We start from the raw sequence: 18754 nt of genomic DNA, 5'->3' as shown, positions 1-18754 counted from the left end.
AAAACACTGCTTTATGCCATACTGTGCATTCCACACTTTTAAACTTCTTAAGTGGGATTTATTTAAAAAAATAGAAATCTCTTTTAACTCTTTCAATTTTAATTCCACATTGAAATACTGTGAAAAATTAATAGATGTAGAAGTCTAGGTTACTGACATCCATTCATTCTTCTAAAAATCTCATGATCATACTGTTAGGACTAAAAGCACAACAACTTAATCCAAGACTAAGATCATAAGAAAAGTCATTCCATTTGCAATACCTTAATCAAAAGTCTTCATCTGACTAGCAGATATGAAGTTAGTAATACCCATACATCAAGAATCTTCAAATATTGGAATAGAAAAGTACACCATTAATTCTTCACACAAATGGCATTACCTTCTCTGAAAATCCATTATCCCTCATCCATTAGCTCTAATCAGACCCAATTTAGACACAAGGTTTAATGTTACAACAATATGTTGCATTTCCTGCACATCAAGGCATGCACAAGATTTGATTTTCACTAATCAAATAACGATGAACAGATTTTATTGCTGCATCAATCCCTGTGTTTGCAAAGTATCTCACTTATTCACCCTAGGTGTACACTTTCCTGAGGGAGAGCTAAAACAAGTAATTATAAGTAAGTTTCAAGCAGCAAGTAAGGATACATATTCAAAAGGTTAAATCAAAGAGTTTCAGGGTTTTTTTTTTTTTTAAAAATATAGATAAGAAGTGCAACTGTATTAAAATGCATTAGCTGCATTTTCAATATGAAAATATCTTCAGCTGTTTTCCCCTCACAACTCCAAGGTACTTTCCAAAGCTACATTTAATAAACTACATTTCCCAACATTTACATCATACTGATGTAGAAGTGCACAAATGGTACAATATTTAGTATGAGAGAATGAGAACATGGGAAGAAACTTTTAGAATCTACTTTTCCCATAAATGCCTTTTTTTTTTCTTGTTTCTTTTGGACATTCTCTGATTCTATCACTACCGGAAAATTAAAGGCTTCCTTGTTTTCTACTCCCCTTGTTTCCAAGGTCTTTTTATGCCTCAGGCTGTTTAAATAAATATCTGGCACAAAAGAAGAGCTGACTGGGATTGGAAGAATACCTTGGAAGGAAGAGTAACTGTTTATCCTGGAGCAGTCTTTATTGAACTCCCATCACCCCACAGTTGTTCTTAATAATAAGAGGATGTTACATTTAATTCGGCTTTTCACTGAGGGCAGAGGAAGATTCAACTTTGTCAAAAGCTTGATTGATGAATACCCCAGATTAAATTCTTCCCTAAGGGAATTTAGTCCACAATTGCCCCATTTGACAACCCAAATAGGAAGAAATTTAAGAGACTATTTATTTATTATTTATTTATTTATTTATTTATTGGTTCGATTTATATGCCGCCCTTTTCCGGAGACTTGGGGCGGCTTACAATGCATTAAGGAATAGCCTTCATACTTTTGTATATATCTGCTTAGTAGGGCTTTCGGCCCCCCTAAGCGGTGTTCTGTTTTATACAAAGTCAGTTTATTGCCCCCACAATCCGGGTCCTCATTTTACCTACCTCGGAAGGATGGAAGGCTGAGTCAACCTTGAGCCTGGTGAGATTTGAACTCACAGTAATTGCAGGCAGCTGGCAGCTAAGTGCTACTTAACAGCACTTTAGTCCGCTGCACCACCAAGGCTCTTGGTATGTTGACTATGTATTGTCAACTAAAACCTGCTGCTCTAATTGGATGTGCAAGAACCAGAAGGCAGGGGTCCTCAATCTCTGCTCCATGTACTGGCACCAGTCCGCAGCATGCCAGCAACCAGCCCACGCAAATAAGCGAAGCCCCATTCGCAGGATGCAGGCAGCACGCAACACCACACACCCTCCTGTCTGAGCAAAAACCTTTCTCCACAGAACCGGTCCCTGGTGCCCAAAGGAATATGGTGGAAACTTTTGTCATCTATATAATCAAACCAAGAAAAGAAAGTTTTCCCTCACAATTTGCAAAAATTTGCAACAAAAAAAAAGTATTCCATCCTAATAGCAAAATTAGAAGTGTGATACAAATAACACACCTCATGACTATAGTGAAATTAATGAAAAGACCTATCAAATTCTATAGGTGGAGGGTACAAAATAAAAAGCTGGGTCTTTTGTCCATACCATTTGATGGGAAGCCTAATGAAATGCTCAGCTGACACAATGCTTCTCCATGGAAAAGAAGAATTTCCATACGCACAGAAATTGCAGCCAATTAGAATTAGAATCCAGCTCAGTGTTTCTCAACCTCAGTAACTTTAAGATGCATGGACTGCAACTCCCAGAATTCCCCTACCAGGCTGAGAATAGACATTTTCCAGAATGGCCTTTTCTCTCAACGTATTTAACCAAGGTATAAGGGGAAGAAGATAAGCACATCATGCAAACTCCAAAACTAAGTTCATCAATCCCATTAATCTAGAGCAGGGCTGTCAAACTCCTGACCCATAGGCCGGATGTGTCATGTGCTGGCCACGCCCACACCCAGTTTAGCGAGGGGTGGGAAGTCCTGATACATCACGTGATGCCATGACGACGTGAGTTTGACACCCATGAATTAACCTCAAGCAGATGCAATTACATTTGGGCCAAAAGAAATATACTCCAGCTACAATAATTTACTTTCCCCATATTGTGTGAGCTACTTGCTGAAGGATTAATTGTCCCTTCTTGTCCATCCGTGATTAAAATGAAGTCATAGAGAGGCTCTGCAAAGTTCATACATATAGAAGATCCAAATGTCTTTGGTTATTCATAATGTGGGAACAGAGCCAATGTGACTGATGACAAACAATGGGTAAAATATATTTAACAGATAAGTGTTTAATTTGCATAATAAGTGAATGCCTATACAAGATAAACAAAAAATAAGAAATGCTGGGTAATTAATTGTCTCAGATAAACACAGCACTCATTAAGAAACTAAAATTTCATTTGCAAGACAACAGAACATATTCCTTATGTGCATGTTGCTTGTTTCCATCCTCAGTAACTGGATAGCTTAGCTGCCCATGACAAACTGAAACCACAAAAACCATGCTTAGCAAATGTGGAATATCATAGTGTGTCTCCATTAAAGCAAATGAGAAAGTAACTCTGTGATCCAGTGTCTTATTTAGATGGCATGTCTGACAGTAGCGAACACCATAAAAAGTAGCAAACACTCCAGAGAGAAACTAATCTAAACATTTTAGAGACGCTGTGTAACTATAACAACATATAAAAACACTCAACAATTAACAACACAGCATAATAATGACAAACCAAAGGAATTGCCCTATAGAATGAATGTTTTAACTTAGTAATAAAGCTGATCTTGTGCTTCAAAAACTATATATATATATTTTCTGAGGTTTTCGCGGATGTTTGTATGTAGGTCTTTGGTTTATTCAGGTTTTCTCCAGCGTAAAATTTGAGGTGTCTTGGCAACGTTTCGACGAAGTCTCATTCGTCATCTTCAGGCTGGTGTCTTCGGCGAAGACACAAGCCTGAAGATGACGAATGAGACTTCGTCTCATTATATATATGTAAAATGGCAGCTTTAAGATGGGAGTTCTTTAACTCCCAGAATTCTCCAACCAGCAAGGCTGACTAGGGAATTCTGGGAGTTGGTCCATCCATTTTTAAGTTGCCAAAGTTGAGAAAAACTGATCTACAGAAAGCTATTCTAGGTGCAATAAATGGCAAGGCAGTAATAAAAAAAAATCTAGCTACTTGGATATTTCCCCAGGTTCTGATAGGACTCCTGATAGCCCAGCACGAATGTCTCGACCACTGTACAGTAAATAATCAGGCAACTTAATTAGTACTAAAATGTACCAGTTACAATTTTCTCTTCAAGAATATCACAAGAAGGTTTTTCCCCCACCCCCCTCTAATCAGATTAAGGTGGCAGGAACCGCTAGTAGCTGCTGGAGCTAGTTCCCACCTCTCAGCTTCGTGTAGACAAACAATGCGTAAAGAGCTTTATCTTTTCATTTGTAAACACAACTGTTAGGAATGTAATACATAAGCACTACCAGCACAGGGCTGTGCCACTGTGCCTGGAATTCTGACAATGATGGGAAACTCTTTACAATAGTTGCACAGGATGAATTTTGCTGCTGATAATATTTTCTGTTTTTTTAAATTATTGGTGGATAGTTTTTATATGCTTCTACATTGGTTTTTTATTGATCGCTTTTTTTAATCTGTTGTGAGCTGCCCAGATGGTGAGATGGGCAATCATACAAATTGAATAAATATACCTAAATAGATGATTAAGGGCCTGGAGACAAAAACATATGAAGAATGGTTGCAGGAATTGGGTATGGCCAGTCGAAAGAAAAGAAGGACTAGGGATGACATGATAGCAGTATTCCAGTATTTGGTGCCACAAAGAAGAGGGGGTCAACTTATTTTCCAAAGCACCCGAAGGCAAGACAAGAAACAATGGATGGAAAATAAGCAAGGAGAGAAGCAACCTGGAATTAAGGAGAAACGTCCTAACAATGAAGACAATTAATCAATAGAACGGCTTGCCTTCAAAAGTTGTAGGGGCTTCATCACTGGAGGTTTTTAAGAGAAGACTGGATAACCACCTATCTCAGTGATGGCTAACCTTTTTGCCGTCACGTGCCAAAAGTGGGGGGAGCGGGGAGGGTCGTGTGTGCACATGCCCACACCCATAATTCAATGTGCCCCACCCCCTGTGCGTGTGTGTGTGACCCCCCCCCCACATGATAGCATGGTGGACCCGGTAGCCTGTTTTTCGCCCTCCCCAGGCTCCAGAGTCTTTCTAGGAGCCTGGGGAGGGTGAAAACAGCCTTCCCCACCTCCCCCAGAGGCCCTCTAGAGGCCGGAAAAAGCCAGTTTCCCGACTTCCAGTCCCACCAGAGCTGAGCTAGGGCAACGCTCGCATGCCCACCGATATAGCTCCACGTGCCACCTGTGGCACGCGTGCCATAGGTTCGCCATCACGGACCTATCTGAAATGGTAGGGTCTCATGATTTTTCAGGATGGTCGTAATATAAGTCCTACCCCTAAAATAAGCCCCAGTTAAGATTGTCAGTCAAGATGGGTGCATTTAGTACTGTATTTCCCCCAAATAAGACCTAACCAGAAAATAAGCCCTAATGAGTCTTTTGGAGCAAAAATTAATATAAGACACAGTCTTATTTTCGGGGAAAGAGGGTATCATTTTTCTTCTATCGACTCTGATGAAGAGAACAACCTTCATCTTCATCCTTTCACACAAAGCAGAGCTTCCAGAGTTCAAACAGTTTTATATCTCTTGTGGAGAAACTACAGAATTGCACCCCTCAGAACTACACGAAGATCATCCAGTGAAACAATTTGTTTTGGGGGGTTCCTCCAGTGGTGGCATTCAGCTGGTTATATCCAGTTCGGGCGAACCGGTAGCGGCGGTGGTGGGAGGCTCCGCCCACCCACCTGTACATAATCACATCCCGTTTTTTATGCTCTGCGCATGCGCGGAAGGTCCTGTGCATGTGTGGAGGTGGCACATGCGAGTGAAGTGAGAGCATGCATGCGCTCACATTTGCGAACCAGTAGCAAAGGTAAGTGCATACCACCCCTGTTCCTCTCCCTAGTGAACTTGATTTTATCTTGGATAGCCAAACTCAAGTCTTTCTGGACAATTTCCATGCTGGGAAAGATTGTGATGGTTGAAAACAAACTTCGACTGAAATGGCAAACATAACCTGCACATATGATCACATCTATGATTTGGGACTATAAATGTAATTCATTAGCGTGCCTACATAAGAAAATATAACCAGCTCAGTCCATGTATATGTGTAACTTGCAATTGCAGACAACAAACTTAAATTTAACTCTGATAAATTTTGTGAGTAAATTAGTTCTATGAGTCCTTTATATGGGACTGTGTGCTTACTACATTACATCTCGGGTAAGGAGAATGTAGAAAGTTAGCACCCACCCTCTCCTAGAAGAATGAAATATTTTGAGAAACATTTAAAAAGGCAGAATATTCCTAAAGAAGGAATGGAGAAACATGCTCATGGAGACAGAAAGCAGCCACCACCTTTCTTAATAGCCCTCAGCAGATGTCAGCACTTAAGAGATAAAGAGATAGATAGCTCAATTCATAGGCAAAGAAAATACTGCAGGCAGAAATCCATTCAGGACAGGATATTTTGAAATTCCCCGCAGCAAGGTCTGAACAAAGATAGGATTAGCCCTCAGCCACAATAGGAATTGCCCAATGCTCCTTCATTGCATCAACAGTCCAAACATCAACCAAACTTCGCTCAGACAAACATGGCCCCTACATGGCCCCATGGGAGTCTGACAACAGCCAATAGAATACATGTTCTTGCACAGGAACAGGAAGCTCAAGTGCAAAACCCAAGGGAAGGTATAAAAACCCCTCATTCTCAATTCTATGTGGTCAGCTGCCCCAGAACCCAGGTGATTCTGCTTCAAAATTAAACCATCTTTCCAAGCAACCTCCATGTTTCCAGTGTCTTTCTCCCGGCTTGGAACTGAACCAGATGGATATTTCTTCCAACAAGAACACTACCCAATGTTCCCACTGTATAAATATCTCATTCATAGCTGCTCTTGAACAAAATCAGGTAACTTGATGGTCCAAAAATTATGTCTTGTGAGCTGGTTTTGGAAAAACTCCAATGGGTCCATTTCAGAATTGGGCCTGGTATTTCTTTGGAAAGATTGTAGATGTTGTTTCTCAGAAACAAGGTCTGTCCTTGAACAGTTTATCTCTTCACAAAGATAATCTGTAAATATTCTTTGAATGCCAAGTAGGGAGACATCCAATTCATCTGAAGGGAGAGATGTTCTTCTAAGTGTTGCTTAATCTGCAGTCGCAATGAAAACTTTTGTTCCAAAGCAGTGCAAACACTCCTTAAATAAAGCACAACAATTATCTGATATGAGTGCTTCAGTTATAACCTTGTCAATGTAACTTTTTTTTAAAAAAAACTTGCTTAAATCCATACTACACATATCTTTTCCAAATAAACCAAACATCAAAGGCAACAAATTGCCATTGGGACCCTTGAGGGAATATGAAAAACAAAATATGTTTTGTATTCATTGATGGGTTTTCAGTGAAGGTCTCACATGATTCCTTCGAAAACACATCACAACACCTAGAAATCTCAAAAAGACTTTTAAGCCTCCTTGCTAATTATTGCTCACCTAGGCTGCTAGTTCATGAGTTCCAGTGGTGTAATTCAAAATATTTTACTACCGGTTCTGTGGGCATAGCTTGGTGGGAGTGGTGTGGCTTGGTGGGCGTGGCTTGGTGGGCGTGGCAGGGGAAGAATAATGCAAAATGCCCATTCCCACCCTACTTTGGGGCCAGCCAGAGGTGGTATTTGCCGATTCTCTGAACTACTCAAAATTTCCGCTACCAGTTCTCCAAACTGCTTAAAATATCCACTACCGGTTCGCCAGAACCTGTCAGAACCTGCTGAATTTCACCCCTGATCAGTTCCTTTCTTCTTACAATTTGGCAGGAGATACTCTTGGTGTGAACTAACAGGATTAGCATTCATTTGCCGGGCCTTGGTCACATTGCAGTTTGTATTTGTGGGCAAGATTGTGATAAATTCTGAACATAGTTTTTCTCCTCCCTCTGCAAAAATTCAGGTCACTTGAGTTTAAGTGTACATTCCACTAAATTATTTCCTAATTGAGGAAGAAATGCCATGCAAAAGCAGAACAAAACTTAAATAAACAAAAAAAACTTATGTTGACTTTGAGTAAAGTTAATATCTAGCATTGCTTATTTCCTGTACTAATCTTAAGATTTTCAAGAACTCTTTTATTTTTCCATTTCTATCCAACAAGATTTTTTTAATGGGTCGAATCTTAGAATGTGTTATTATGTACAATTAAAAACACAAATAATCCAAGCAAAATAAAAATATAACAAACCAAATTTCAACAGTTGCAAGAGGCTAAATGACTCATAAGTTTAGGGTAGAATCCTAAACAATCTACGAATTATTTTCAAAATAAATATTAAAGTTAACGTCTAGCATAGCTTATTCCTTCTACTAATGTTAAGATTTTCAAGAACTATTTTATTTTTCAATTTTTATCCATCAAGATCTTTTTGTGGATCAAATCTTAGAATTAAGTTGTTATACACCATTAAAAACACAAATCATGTGTTTTTAATGGTGTAGCAAAATAAAAATAAAGCAAAATAAAAATATAGCAGAAACCAATTTTTAACAGTTGCAAGAGGGTAAAAGTCTCATGAGTTTAGGGTAGATTTCTAAGCAATCAACAAATAAGACTTCTCATATTATTTTCAAAATAAGTATTGAGATGCCCCGCAAATGTCTTTGGAAAACTTTAGTACTTTTTCCAACCAATTCAACCAAAGAAAAGGAAATATGTATTTCTGAAGGGAGGCTTAAACCATGTAACCAGGTTACAGAGCACAAATATAAATATTTACATATAAAGAGTCAAAATTCCAGATTTTGACCTTTTATAGACAGAGTTAAATTCTTGCAAAATTACTGCAAATCATTGTATATATAGAAGCTACACTTATGTCCCACTTGTTCTGGATCACCATTTTGCTTTCAAATCCAAAGCATCCAAAGCACTGCACAACATTAAATTAAATGGATCTTCTGATTTAATTGCTTCCTTTGGTCATTAGTAAATTGATATTCTTTGATTATTAGTAAATAATGGCCATGAGTCACTTTTTTCAGCATCGTCGTAATTTTGAATGAACTGTTGTAAGTCGAGGACTACCTGTACTTGAACCAATCAAAGCAAAACCATAATTTTTAATGGGGGCTATATAACCAGCTCCTACCACATTCTGAGTTGGGCCCCTCAGGGCTCTGCCCCCATTTATTTGGCCGTAGGCATGTTTTTTCTTTAAAAGAAATCTATAACTTATTATTCTGCAGTTATTTTAGCAGCAGGAAAAAGCGAAGGCGGCCTTGTCAAATTCTGGGAAAAAGCTTCAGAAGCTGCCAAGCCTTGAACAAATGCCTTTTGAAACACTGCTGCCCTTTGTGTGACATAACCACTTAATGGGAATCCAGCCTAAAGACAGAATTTCTGAAAAGATCACCAGCCTTGATGGATAACTAAGTAAGGAGGGCCTGAAGCTGTGGGTGTTCCCTCACCAAGTCTGCCAGAAATTTGACAAGGTTGCGAAAAGAAAAGTCTCAAAACCAGAAACAAAGCAAAAGGGAAGGAAAAGACCTGCCTCAAAGCTAGCAAAGGAGATAATGGTTTGGTAAACCATTCATTTTGCACTTCAGGCAAAAGTCATGTTTTCCTTATTTTATTTTAGCTCTTTTGAGGGAGATTTTTGCCATCCCAAAAGGCCACTGAACCTCTCTTTCAGGACCCATCCTGACAGCATGCCAAATACTGGACAAACTGAAATGCTTTTCCCCACTGAGCGTGAACCATGAAATGGATTTGGAAATAACGTTTTGGATTAAACCTGACCGTTTTGGGCTTTTGGGACTTTCCCCCCCCCTAAATGGGGCTGTAGGAGGGAGGGGGGTACAGACAGCAAAACAATAAACAGCAGAGCAGAAAAGGGAATCTTTTTCTTTCTGGAAAAGAGAAAACCCATTTATCGTTCGGATAGGATGGATACTCAAAGAAATTCAGGCTGAAGGCTAGATTTAAACGTCATCTCAAATGTGAGGTCTGTGTATATAGCAGTGGTGAAATCAGGGTGCATAAAAATCAATGATTTTTTTAAAAAAAATCAAAAAAATCAGATTTTTTTTATTTAAATTGGATTTTTTTGATTTAAATTGGATTTTTTTGATTTTTATTGAATTTATTTTAATAAAAAACTTTTGGGGTAAAAATCTATCGTAAGATAGTTTTCTATTTAAGATACATAAATAATTTAGTTTATTCAGCATGAAATGGAGCTTAGTTATGTAGCATGAGGCTGTATATTCTGCAACACTGGGACTATCGGTGAGTCAACAGTGGGTCAAAGGAGTAGCAGAGATGACAGTTGCTCTTTAAAAATTATGATTTAAATCGAGTTGATTTAAATCAAGCCTTTTTACTAGTGATTTAAATCATGATTTAAATTGTGATTTAAATCAACTCAATTTAAATCAAATCCACCCTGGGTGAAATCCAATTTTTTTTTACTACCAGTTCTGTCAGCGTGGCTTGGTGGGCGTGGTGTGGCTTGGTGGGCGTGGCAGGGAAAGGAGACTGCAAAATCCCCAGATATTGCAAAATCTCCATTCCCACCCCACTTTGAGGCCAGCCAGAGGTGGTATTTGCCGGTTCTCCAAACTACTCAAAATTTCCGCTACCGGTTCTCGAGATACATGAATAGGTAATAAAGTGGACCATTTACCCAGGCAGAAGCACATGATTTGTCCACGGCAGTTTTAGAATGTGTGACTGGCAGAATAACAGAGTTGGAAGGGACCTTGGAGGTCTTCTAGTCCCACCCCCTGCTCAAGCAGGAGACCCTGTACCATTCCAGAGATGTGGCTGTCTAGTCTCTTCTTAAAAGCCTCCGATGATGGAGCACCCACAACTTCTGAAGGTAAACCGTTCCACTCAGGGGTGAAATTCAGCAGGTTCTGACACGTTCTGGAAAACCGGCAGCAGAAATTTTGAGTAGTTCGGAGAACCGGCAAATACCACCTCTGGCTTGTCCCAGAGTGGGGTGGGAATGGGGATTTTGCAATATCCTTCCCCCAGGAGTAGGGAAGGAATGGGGATTTTGCAGTATCCTTCCCCTGGAGTGGGGTGGGAATGGAGATTTTGCAGTATCCTTCCCCTGCCACGTCCATCAAGCCACGCCCACCAAGCCACACTCACAGAACCGGTAATAAAAAAATTTGAATTTCACCGACTGGCTTTGCTGGTTAATTGATCTCACTGTTGGGAAATTTCTCCTTAGTTCTAGGTTGCTTTTCTCTTTGATTACTGATAGTTTCCAACCACTGTTTCTTGCCTTGCCTTCTGGTGCTTTGGAAAATAGGTTGACCCCCTCTTCTTCGTGGCAGCCCCTCAAATATTGGAACACTGCTATCATGTCACCCCTAGTCCTTCTTTTCACTAGGCTAGACATACATAATTCCTGCAACCGTTCTTCATGTGTTTTAGCCTCCAGCCACCTAATCATCTTTGTCGCTCTTTTCTGCACTCATTCCAGAGTCTCAACATCTTTTTTATAATATGGCGACCAAAACTGGATGCAATATTCTATTCTTCTTTTCATTAGACTAGGCATACCCTGCTCCAAACAGCGAGAAGGAAACAAGCTAAAGCACATGCTGGTCACAAATAAGCACTTACATTCCATTACACTTGCCTCTCTGACATATGTTCATTAAAATCATCTATCTTGGCATGGTAGTGAAAGCAGCATCATTTGTTTTCATTGCTGTGTTGGGAATTCAGACTTACACTATCATGTGAAGCTGATCCAGCATTTCGCTCTTTTTAGACTGCAAAAGGACAACTGCTAGGGTTGAAAACCATAAAGGCAACTCACTGGGTAAAGCAATGCAACAGTAAATGCTAGGGTATAACGTAGCAACCATAATCGAATGAGTACTCCCTAGCGAACAAAACAAAAATCCCAGCATTACAACCCAATAAAAAAGTATAGCAGGAAAAGCCAAAGAAATTAATCTTGAGGGTATTTCTGAAGAAATAGAGGCCCTATCAGCCAACAAAGTAGGAAGCTCAAAAGTAAAAAGTTAGTAAAATTTTAAAAGAAACCAACCTACTTGGAGGTTTGTTTGAAATATGATACTGTATATATCTTTCTACATATACTTTCAATATCTACAAGAAAAAAAAATGAGGAGAAAGGTCTATGAATTCTCCTCTCCCTTGACTCCATATTTTATTGAAATCTTTAAAAATTTTAACCTTAAATAAATAATCGTGGTTTTTAACTAGGCGAGACACAATATTACCCAATGAATCCAATGAATGCCATTGTCAACAGCCCATTAGCTTTCATATATTTTGATATAGTTTGGAAGAAAGTCCTAGCTCTGGCCACCCATACAAGAATGACTCCATCACTCATCCCCAAAACTGCATACAATATTTATGTTATAATCCCCATTTAAACATTTTTTAAATGCAGAAAGTTCTATGACTAAGGTTGTAACTGCTCCAAAGCATGCAAAACTCTTTAATATCTTCCATAAAACTATCTTACAATCCTGTTATACTTCAGTGAAGTAGATCCTTTCCTCGTGAATGCTATGTTCTATAAAACATCTGCCCAATTTTTGGTGTGTGTATTTTGGAGTGCCAAACAGGTATCAAATTTTTCGTGCAGTAAGACCTGAAAATATGTTCTGGGCATAGTACATGCTTTGAAGGCATCAGGGAAGGCTGCAATGTGTAATACCACATTGTCATGCTATGCTTCAAGATATTACGTTATGTACTATGACTTCATCCCGGATACACAGATTTTTAGTAGACGCATCTGGCCTCTTATGTGGGCAATTAATGTGGAAATCTTCCATGATGCTCATACCAGGAAGGCTGTGTGATCACACTCAGTCTGTGACTATGCCCACTTCCTTTTTACTTTCCTTCCCTCCCCTTCAAGACAAGAAACACAAGATGAAAGAGCCTCACTATGTTCATCAGGGTGAGGACATAATTCTGGACGTGCTCCTTCCCATGGAACCGTACAACCGAATCATCCACAGCCAACAGGACCTCTATATTGTAGTCATCCTTCTTTGCATGTCGCCTCTTCCTCTCTGCTTCACCAATCTGATCTTCAATTAGATTCAGAGCTTGGGGGAGCTGACCCAAGATGAAATCTGGAATTAGAAGAGTTAAAAACAAATGACAGCATAAGAAATGGATGAAATAGGATCGCCTTAATAAGCCTGATAGTATCGTTAAAATGCATTGGTCCATAAAACCTGCATACCATTGGTAGTATTCAGCTGGTTATATCCGGTTCGGGCGAACCAGTAGCAGCAACGACAGGAGGCTCCGCCCACCCGCCCAGATGTAATCATGTCTCGTTTTTGATGCTCTGTACATGCATGGAGGTGGCACGTGTGAGCAAAGCAAGCATGCAGGTGCATGTACTCTCATTTGCAAACCGGTAGCGAAGGTAAGTGAATACCACCCCTGCCACACATAAATTCAGGCATTCAAACTGAGATTTATATATATATATAAAAGGCAAAAGGGATGCAGTATGCTCCCTCCCACATGTTGTGGTAGACCAGGTGCCTCAATAGAAAAACACTTAATCTTTCCTCCCCTGGCTCAAGCTGATGAAGGGAGGAGAACTTGTGGCTCAGAGGTTAATACAACTGCCTAACATGCAGGCAGCCCAAGTTCAAATCCAAGTAAGGTTATAGCTAGCTGATGAAAGCTAAATAGCTTGAAGTAGATCTATACTAGTCTCCCTTTATTTCTTTATCAGTGAAATATAAATTTGGTATATAAATATATATATATATAGGAGGAAGGAATAAGGAAGACACAGCTACATCCACCAAAGGATAAGACAGGTCCTGAAGAGCCAGCTCAATGGGAAGAACAAGATATAAGCCATCAACGTTACACTACCTACTTTTACAATGTTCTGCTTGCAAATATTTCTCTATTTGAAAATAGAGCAATAGAATAAATGCTAGACAAGACTCCAGTATTCTATCATCTAAAGATATAACCTTGGATATCTTCTACCCTTAGCATGGGATAAAAGTGCTAACTGCACATTTTCCTTATTAGCATTGCCTGTCCTCTCTTTTATTACCCACCTGATCACAGGATGAATTTATCTTTTTCCAAACCAGTACAAAAAATTAGGAAATTGGCCAACATAGATTTACATTTTGAAGTAGTAGATAGGAGAATTAATCTTTTTGCTCCTGCTATGATCTCAAATCAGAGAAACACCTATCATTTGCAATATTAGCACTTAGCAATAGCATTTAGACTTATATACCGCTTTACAGTGCTTTACAGCCCTCTCTAAGTGGTTTACAGAGTCAGCATATTGCCTCCAACAATCTGGGTCCTCATTTTACCGACCTCAGAAGGATGGAAGGCTGAGTCAACCTTGAGCCAGTCAGGATCAAACTCTTGGCAGTGAGCTGAATTAGCTTGGCAGTGAGCTGAATTAGAATATAGAATACTACATTCTAACCACTGCACCATGAAGGCTCTTAATATTAAAAGAAGCTTCATTGAAAATTGTAAATGTGAGTGGAGTGACACCAATCGGTGAGGACAAAATCTTTTCATACCCTACCACAGGGGATTGAGGCTAATGAATAAACAAAACACTCAAGAGGTGAAAATAATCACATTTTGATCCTACAGGTTTGCTAAGCCTTAGTTTTTAGCCATGGTTTGTTGAGTAAATCATAACCATCACGAAAGCTAATGTCTCTCAGCCCATTCCAATTCAAAGGGTTTTTGTGGGGAAAATAGGAGGCAGAGGCATTAGGTATGTACATTGTTTTGCCTAACCAAAAACAAAGGTGGGGTAAACATTTTAAAATAAATAAAGAGTAGCTGGATTCACACATCATATATAACAAGGATGTCAAACTCAAGGCCCGGGAGCTAGAGCTGGAGCCGGCCTGTGAGGTGCTTAGATCTGGCCTGCGGGGCTGCCCTGGAAACAGCAAAGGACCAGCCTGTGGTGCCTCTGTCTGTGAAAACGGAGCTCGGGTGGGCCACGGGTGGCCCACCCGAGCTCCGTTTTCACTGGCGGAGGGTTGCAGGACACCATCGCAGCCAAAAACAGAACTCAGGAGCCCGTTTTCACTGGCAGAGCACTCATGCCACCACAGGCACCTCCAACACGAGTGACGACGAGCTGGCCATGCCCACTCTGGCCCCATGAGGTCAAACACCGCCCTGATGCGGCCCTCAATGAAACTGAGTTTGACACCCCTGATATATAACTATAAATGATGCTTTTCAAACTACAGAGCTAGGTTTATGCAGCCCGCTAACTCAAAAACCAACCAAACAACACATTTCTGTCAATGCGTCTTTGCTTTGAGACATTCAAGAACAATGACACCTTCTCTGGAGTTGGTGGTATGCAGTTTGAGATCAGGTATGAATTCTGTGCTGTCTCCTAAATAAGATGAATGTGTCCTTCTGTTTGTTTCCTCGGTCATACCTTCATTATGATAATCTTTGAATGTTTCTGCTCTGTCTTGTTTGATAGCTGATCTGCGGTAGACCACGTGAGCTCTCCCATCCTCTTCTTTCTCCCACTGTCCTCTCTCCAGAGGCTCAATGAAAAATTCACCATTGTCTGTTTGAATGAGACCAGCCTGGCAAACCACAGAACAAAAGAATGAAAGAAAAGTAAAATATTTATCATATTATTTTCTTATTGATTAAATAAGAAATTAAATATTGGTCATTGTGAGGATGCATATTATCAGAAATGTTAGTTTTTCCTCTTTCTCTACTCCCCAGCCCCAGTCCCAGGAATTTCTACAAATTCGTCATGTTCTAAACAAAATATCTAACATGTTATATTTTTTTTGAACCCTGAAATAAGCGCTTGGCCTTATTCCCATGCACCCAAAAGCCGGATTGGGCTTATTATCAGGGGATGTCTTATTTTGGGGAAAACAAGGTAGACACACCCTTGAATTTGCCAAAGATTTAATAATTTCTCTTGGTATTAAAGGAAGACTTATTTATTCCAGCAAGCCGGCCTAGCCTAAATGGTTTTTAATGGGATTTTTAAATTTTGTAGACTTGGGGTTTTAAATTGGGAGGCCGATTGATTTAATCTTTTTTAATTATCTTAACTTGTATAGTATGTATTTTAATTTTGGCTGTTCACCGCCCTGAGTCCCTTTTGGGAGAAGGGCGGTATACTAAATAAATAAATAAATAAATAAATAAATAAATAAATAAATAAATAAATAAATAAATAAATACTCAAATGTTATTTCTATCACAATTCAACAATGTGGCAGTTGTGTATCCCAATATTTTCTTGATGGAAACAAATACAGACAACATGCAATTTGATCAAATGTCAAAAGCAAATGTCCATAGCCATATTTTTTATTAATTTATCATATTTATATAGCAGTCCGTATCACTAAATGAGACTTGGGATGGCATACAACCAACAAACAGTTAAAAACAATGCAGTAATGAATTTAATGAATTTTTAAATTGTTTTAAATTGGGATTTTAATTTTATATTGTCAGGAATTGTGCATTTTACCGTTGTGAGCCGCCCTGAGTCCTCGGAGATAGGGCGGCATATAAATTGCATAAAATAAATAAATAAATAAAATCTATTAATAGCTGAAATTGTAGGTGTGAAAAAAATTCAAGAATACAAAACTTTGGTTCTTCAGGAACATTTAGCATCAGGAGGATATTATTAATAAATCATGAGTTAATTATCTGATTATGGGGGATCTGTGCCAATGAAATTCTTATTCTTTCTAATATGTTCTTTCCAATTTATCTATATTGTTCTTAGTGTGGATTTAAGAGCTTCAGGAACTGAAATATTCAACTTCATCTAAGTTGTACTCAGAAGTGGCTTTCTAGTTTCAATTCACGACAGCTCTATTATTCAGGTTTTTAAAAATATGTCAGAAAAAGCACACACACTATAGAAATGTTAACGGGTAACATCCTTAGGCAGAAGTCACTACATGGAATAACGTATTTTAAGTAGAAATGTTAGAATGAATTGAAATAGCTGAAATGCAAATGGAAAATAGCTGAAATGGGAGGCAGGTCAAATCGTACATTGACTGCTAGCATTCACAATGCTGACTTAAGCTATCACTAAATCTGCTTGGTCACCAAGCTCTTTCACTACATCTGTTGGTTAGGCAAAAATTCTTTTCTAACACATAGTGGTTATATCCTGGCCCTGTTAAAACAGAAAACTCTATGGGAACCTGACACCAAGACAAGCCATATTATTATACTTGGTGACCTCCCATTTATCATTATTTATATATTTATTTATTACTTCAGCATTGCCTATACATGCCAGTATGTGTACTGTTTGCTGAGGCCCTATAGTTATTAAATTTTCAGTCTCATTTGTTTGTGTGTCTATATTACCAAAGTCGGCATTATTTATACAATAAATACTATATACCCCTCCCCACCTGGAAAGTTCCAACTGCCACTTGCCTCACATTCCATTACCTCAGGTCAAACTGGCAGACTTCCACTCCTTCACCCAGGAGCGATCTGGGGCTCCTTACGGTACAGTGCAGACTGCACAAGTCAAGAAGAGGGCTGGGAAAATATTTACAGACCCCTCACATCCTGGACATACACTGTATCAACTCCTACTCTCAAAACGACGTTATAGAGCACTGCACACCAGAACAACTAGATGCAAGGAGTTTTTTCCCCGAATGCCATCACTCTGCTAAACAAATAATTCCCTCAACACTGTCAAACTATTCACTAAGTCTGCATTACTATTAATCTTCTCATTGTTTCTATCACCCATCTCCTCCCACTTATGACTGTATGACTGTAACCTTGTTGCTGGTATCCTTAAGATTTATATTGACTTGGCCAATAAAGAATTCTATTCTATTCTTTTATAATATGAACACAAATAAGAGAATCTGGTTCTTTTACGTATCTGGATAAGGTGCCATATTCCTTTAAATATGAAGCTTTTGGCAATTGCCTCAAGCCAAAAATATCTCTTCCACGCAGGGGTCTCTTGGAGCCTTTTTAAACAAGATTTATTGATATGAAAGTAACAGAGTTATAAATATTTCAGCAACTGAACTATTTCCACCTTAGAACCAATGCATTTCCCAATACACTAGGATAGAGACTTTTCATTTCATGCCAATGGTTTTTGTCAGGCGCAAAGAATCAGGATCATACATTAGAGTGCAGCATGGAAGATTTATTCAAGCCTGTAGACAAGATTCTAATCAATCAATCGTGCCAGATAAAAGGTCACCAGAGTTCAGGAGGGCTTGAATTTGGACTGCTTGTGGCAATGTAATGACTCTAAGCTGCTGATGCACTTAACTCCCTCTCCAGTTCTGCCTGCCCTTCTATAGCTTTCCTGTAAACCATTGAAAAAAATAATGGTTTTCACTTATAATAGAGGAGCCTTCAGGTGGCTGTTTATGAAACCATCTCCTGAATCCTTATCAATCAAGCATTGCATCCAATCAATTATTTTACAGGAACATTATATGCTATTCAGTGGTGGGTTGCTCCCAGTTCGGTCGGTTCTATAGAACCGGTAGTAAAACCGGTGTGAGGCTCCGCCCACCCGCCACAATGTCATCATGGGTGATCTGCGCATGCTCAGAAACGCACGCTCCTGCTGCGAACCAGTAGTAAAGGTAAGTGGAACCCACCCCTGATGCTACTATATTAGATCATGTAAGTGGAAAGCATCACAGCAGATCTAAGAAGCTTTATTAGTAGCATATACGTATTGCAGTTAAAGTGACATCAGGATCTGTAATATGGCCATTACAGAAACATTCACAAGCTCATTTCTGTTGTTATTGACTAAATATTTTAATTTAACTAAACTAACTTTAACTAAGGCAAACTACTAATAAGCTAATCCTAACCAACCTTGGAAATGAAATCCACTCACCCCAAAAATCAGAAATAGGTTGAGTGCATTCTAAGCCAGTTACCCATTCTTCAACTGCCCCTTCCCCAAACACATGAAAGGTCATTAATTACGAACT

At 39.1% G+C, this 18754-nt stretch overlaps 1 protein-coding gene across 2 annotated transcripts in view; it reads right to left on the bottom strand.

Annotated features, from left to right (window-relative positions):
* The window catches only part of ADAMTS14 (ADAM metallopeptidase with thrombospondin type 1 motif 14), a 78860-nt gene that overhangs the window by 46535 nt on the left and 13571 nt on the right, over window positions 1–18754 (bottom strand). For both annotated transcript variants that reach the window (XM_060682252.2, XM_087871788.1), the window contains exons 3-4: window positions 15193–15349; window positions 12663–12853 (exon numbers count right to left, since the gene is read on the bottom strand). In XM_060682252.2, coding sequence (XP_060538235.2) covers window positions 12663–12853; window positions 15193–15349 — 348 coding nt within the window. The remainder of the gene's footprint in view (window positions 1–12662; window positions 12854–15192; window positions 15350–18754) is intronic.

Source organism: Pantherophis guttatus, chromosome 6, assembly GCF_059756535.1.
Source record: "Pantherophis guttatus breed Tessera chromosome 6, ASM5975653v1, whole genome shotgun sequence".
In the NCBI taxonomy this organism is placed as follows: domain Eukaryota; kingdom Metazoa; phylum Chordata; class Lepidosauria; order Squamata; family Colubridae; genus Pantherophis; species Pantherophis guttatus.
This window is presented reverse-complemented; position numbering and strand designations above follow the sequence as displayed.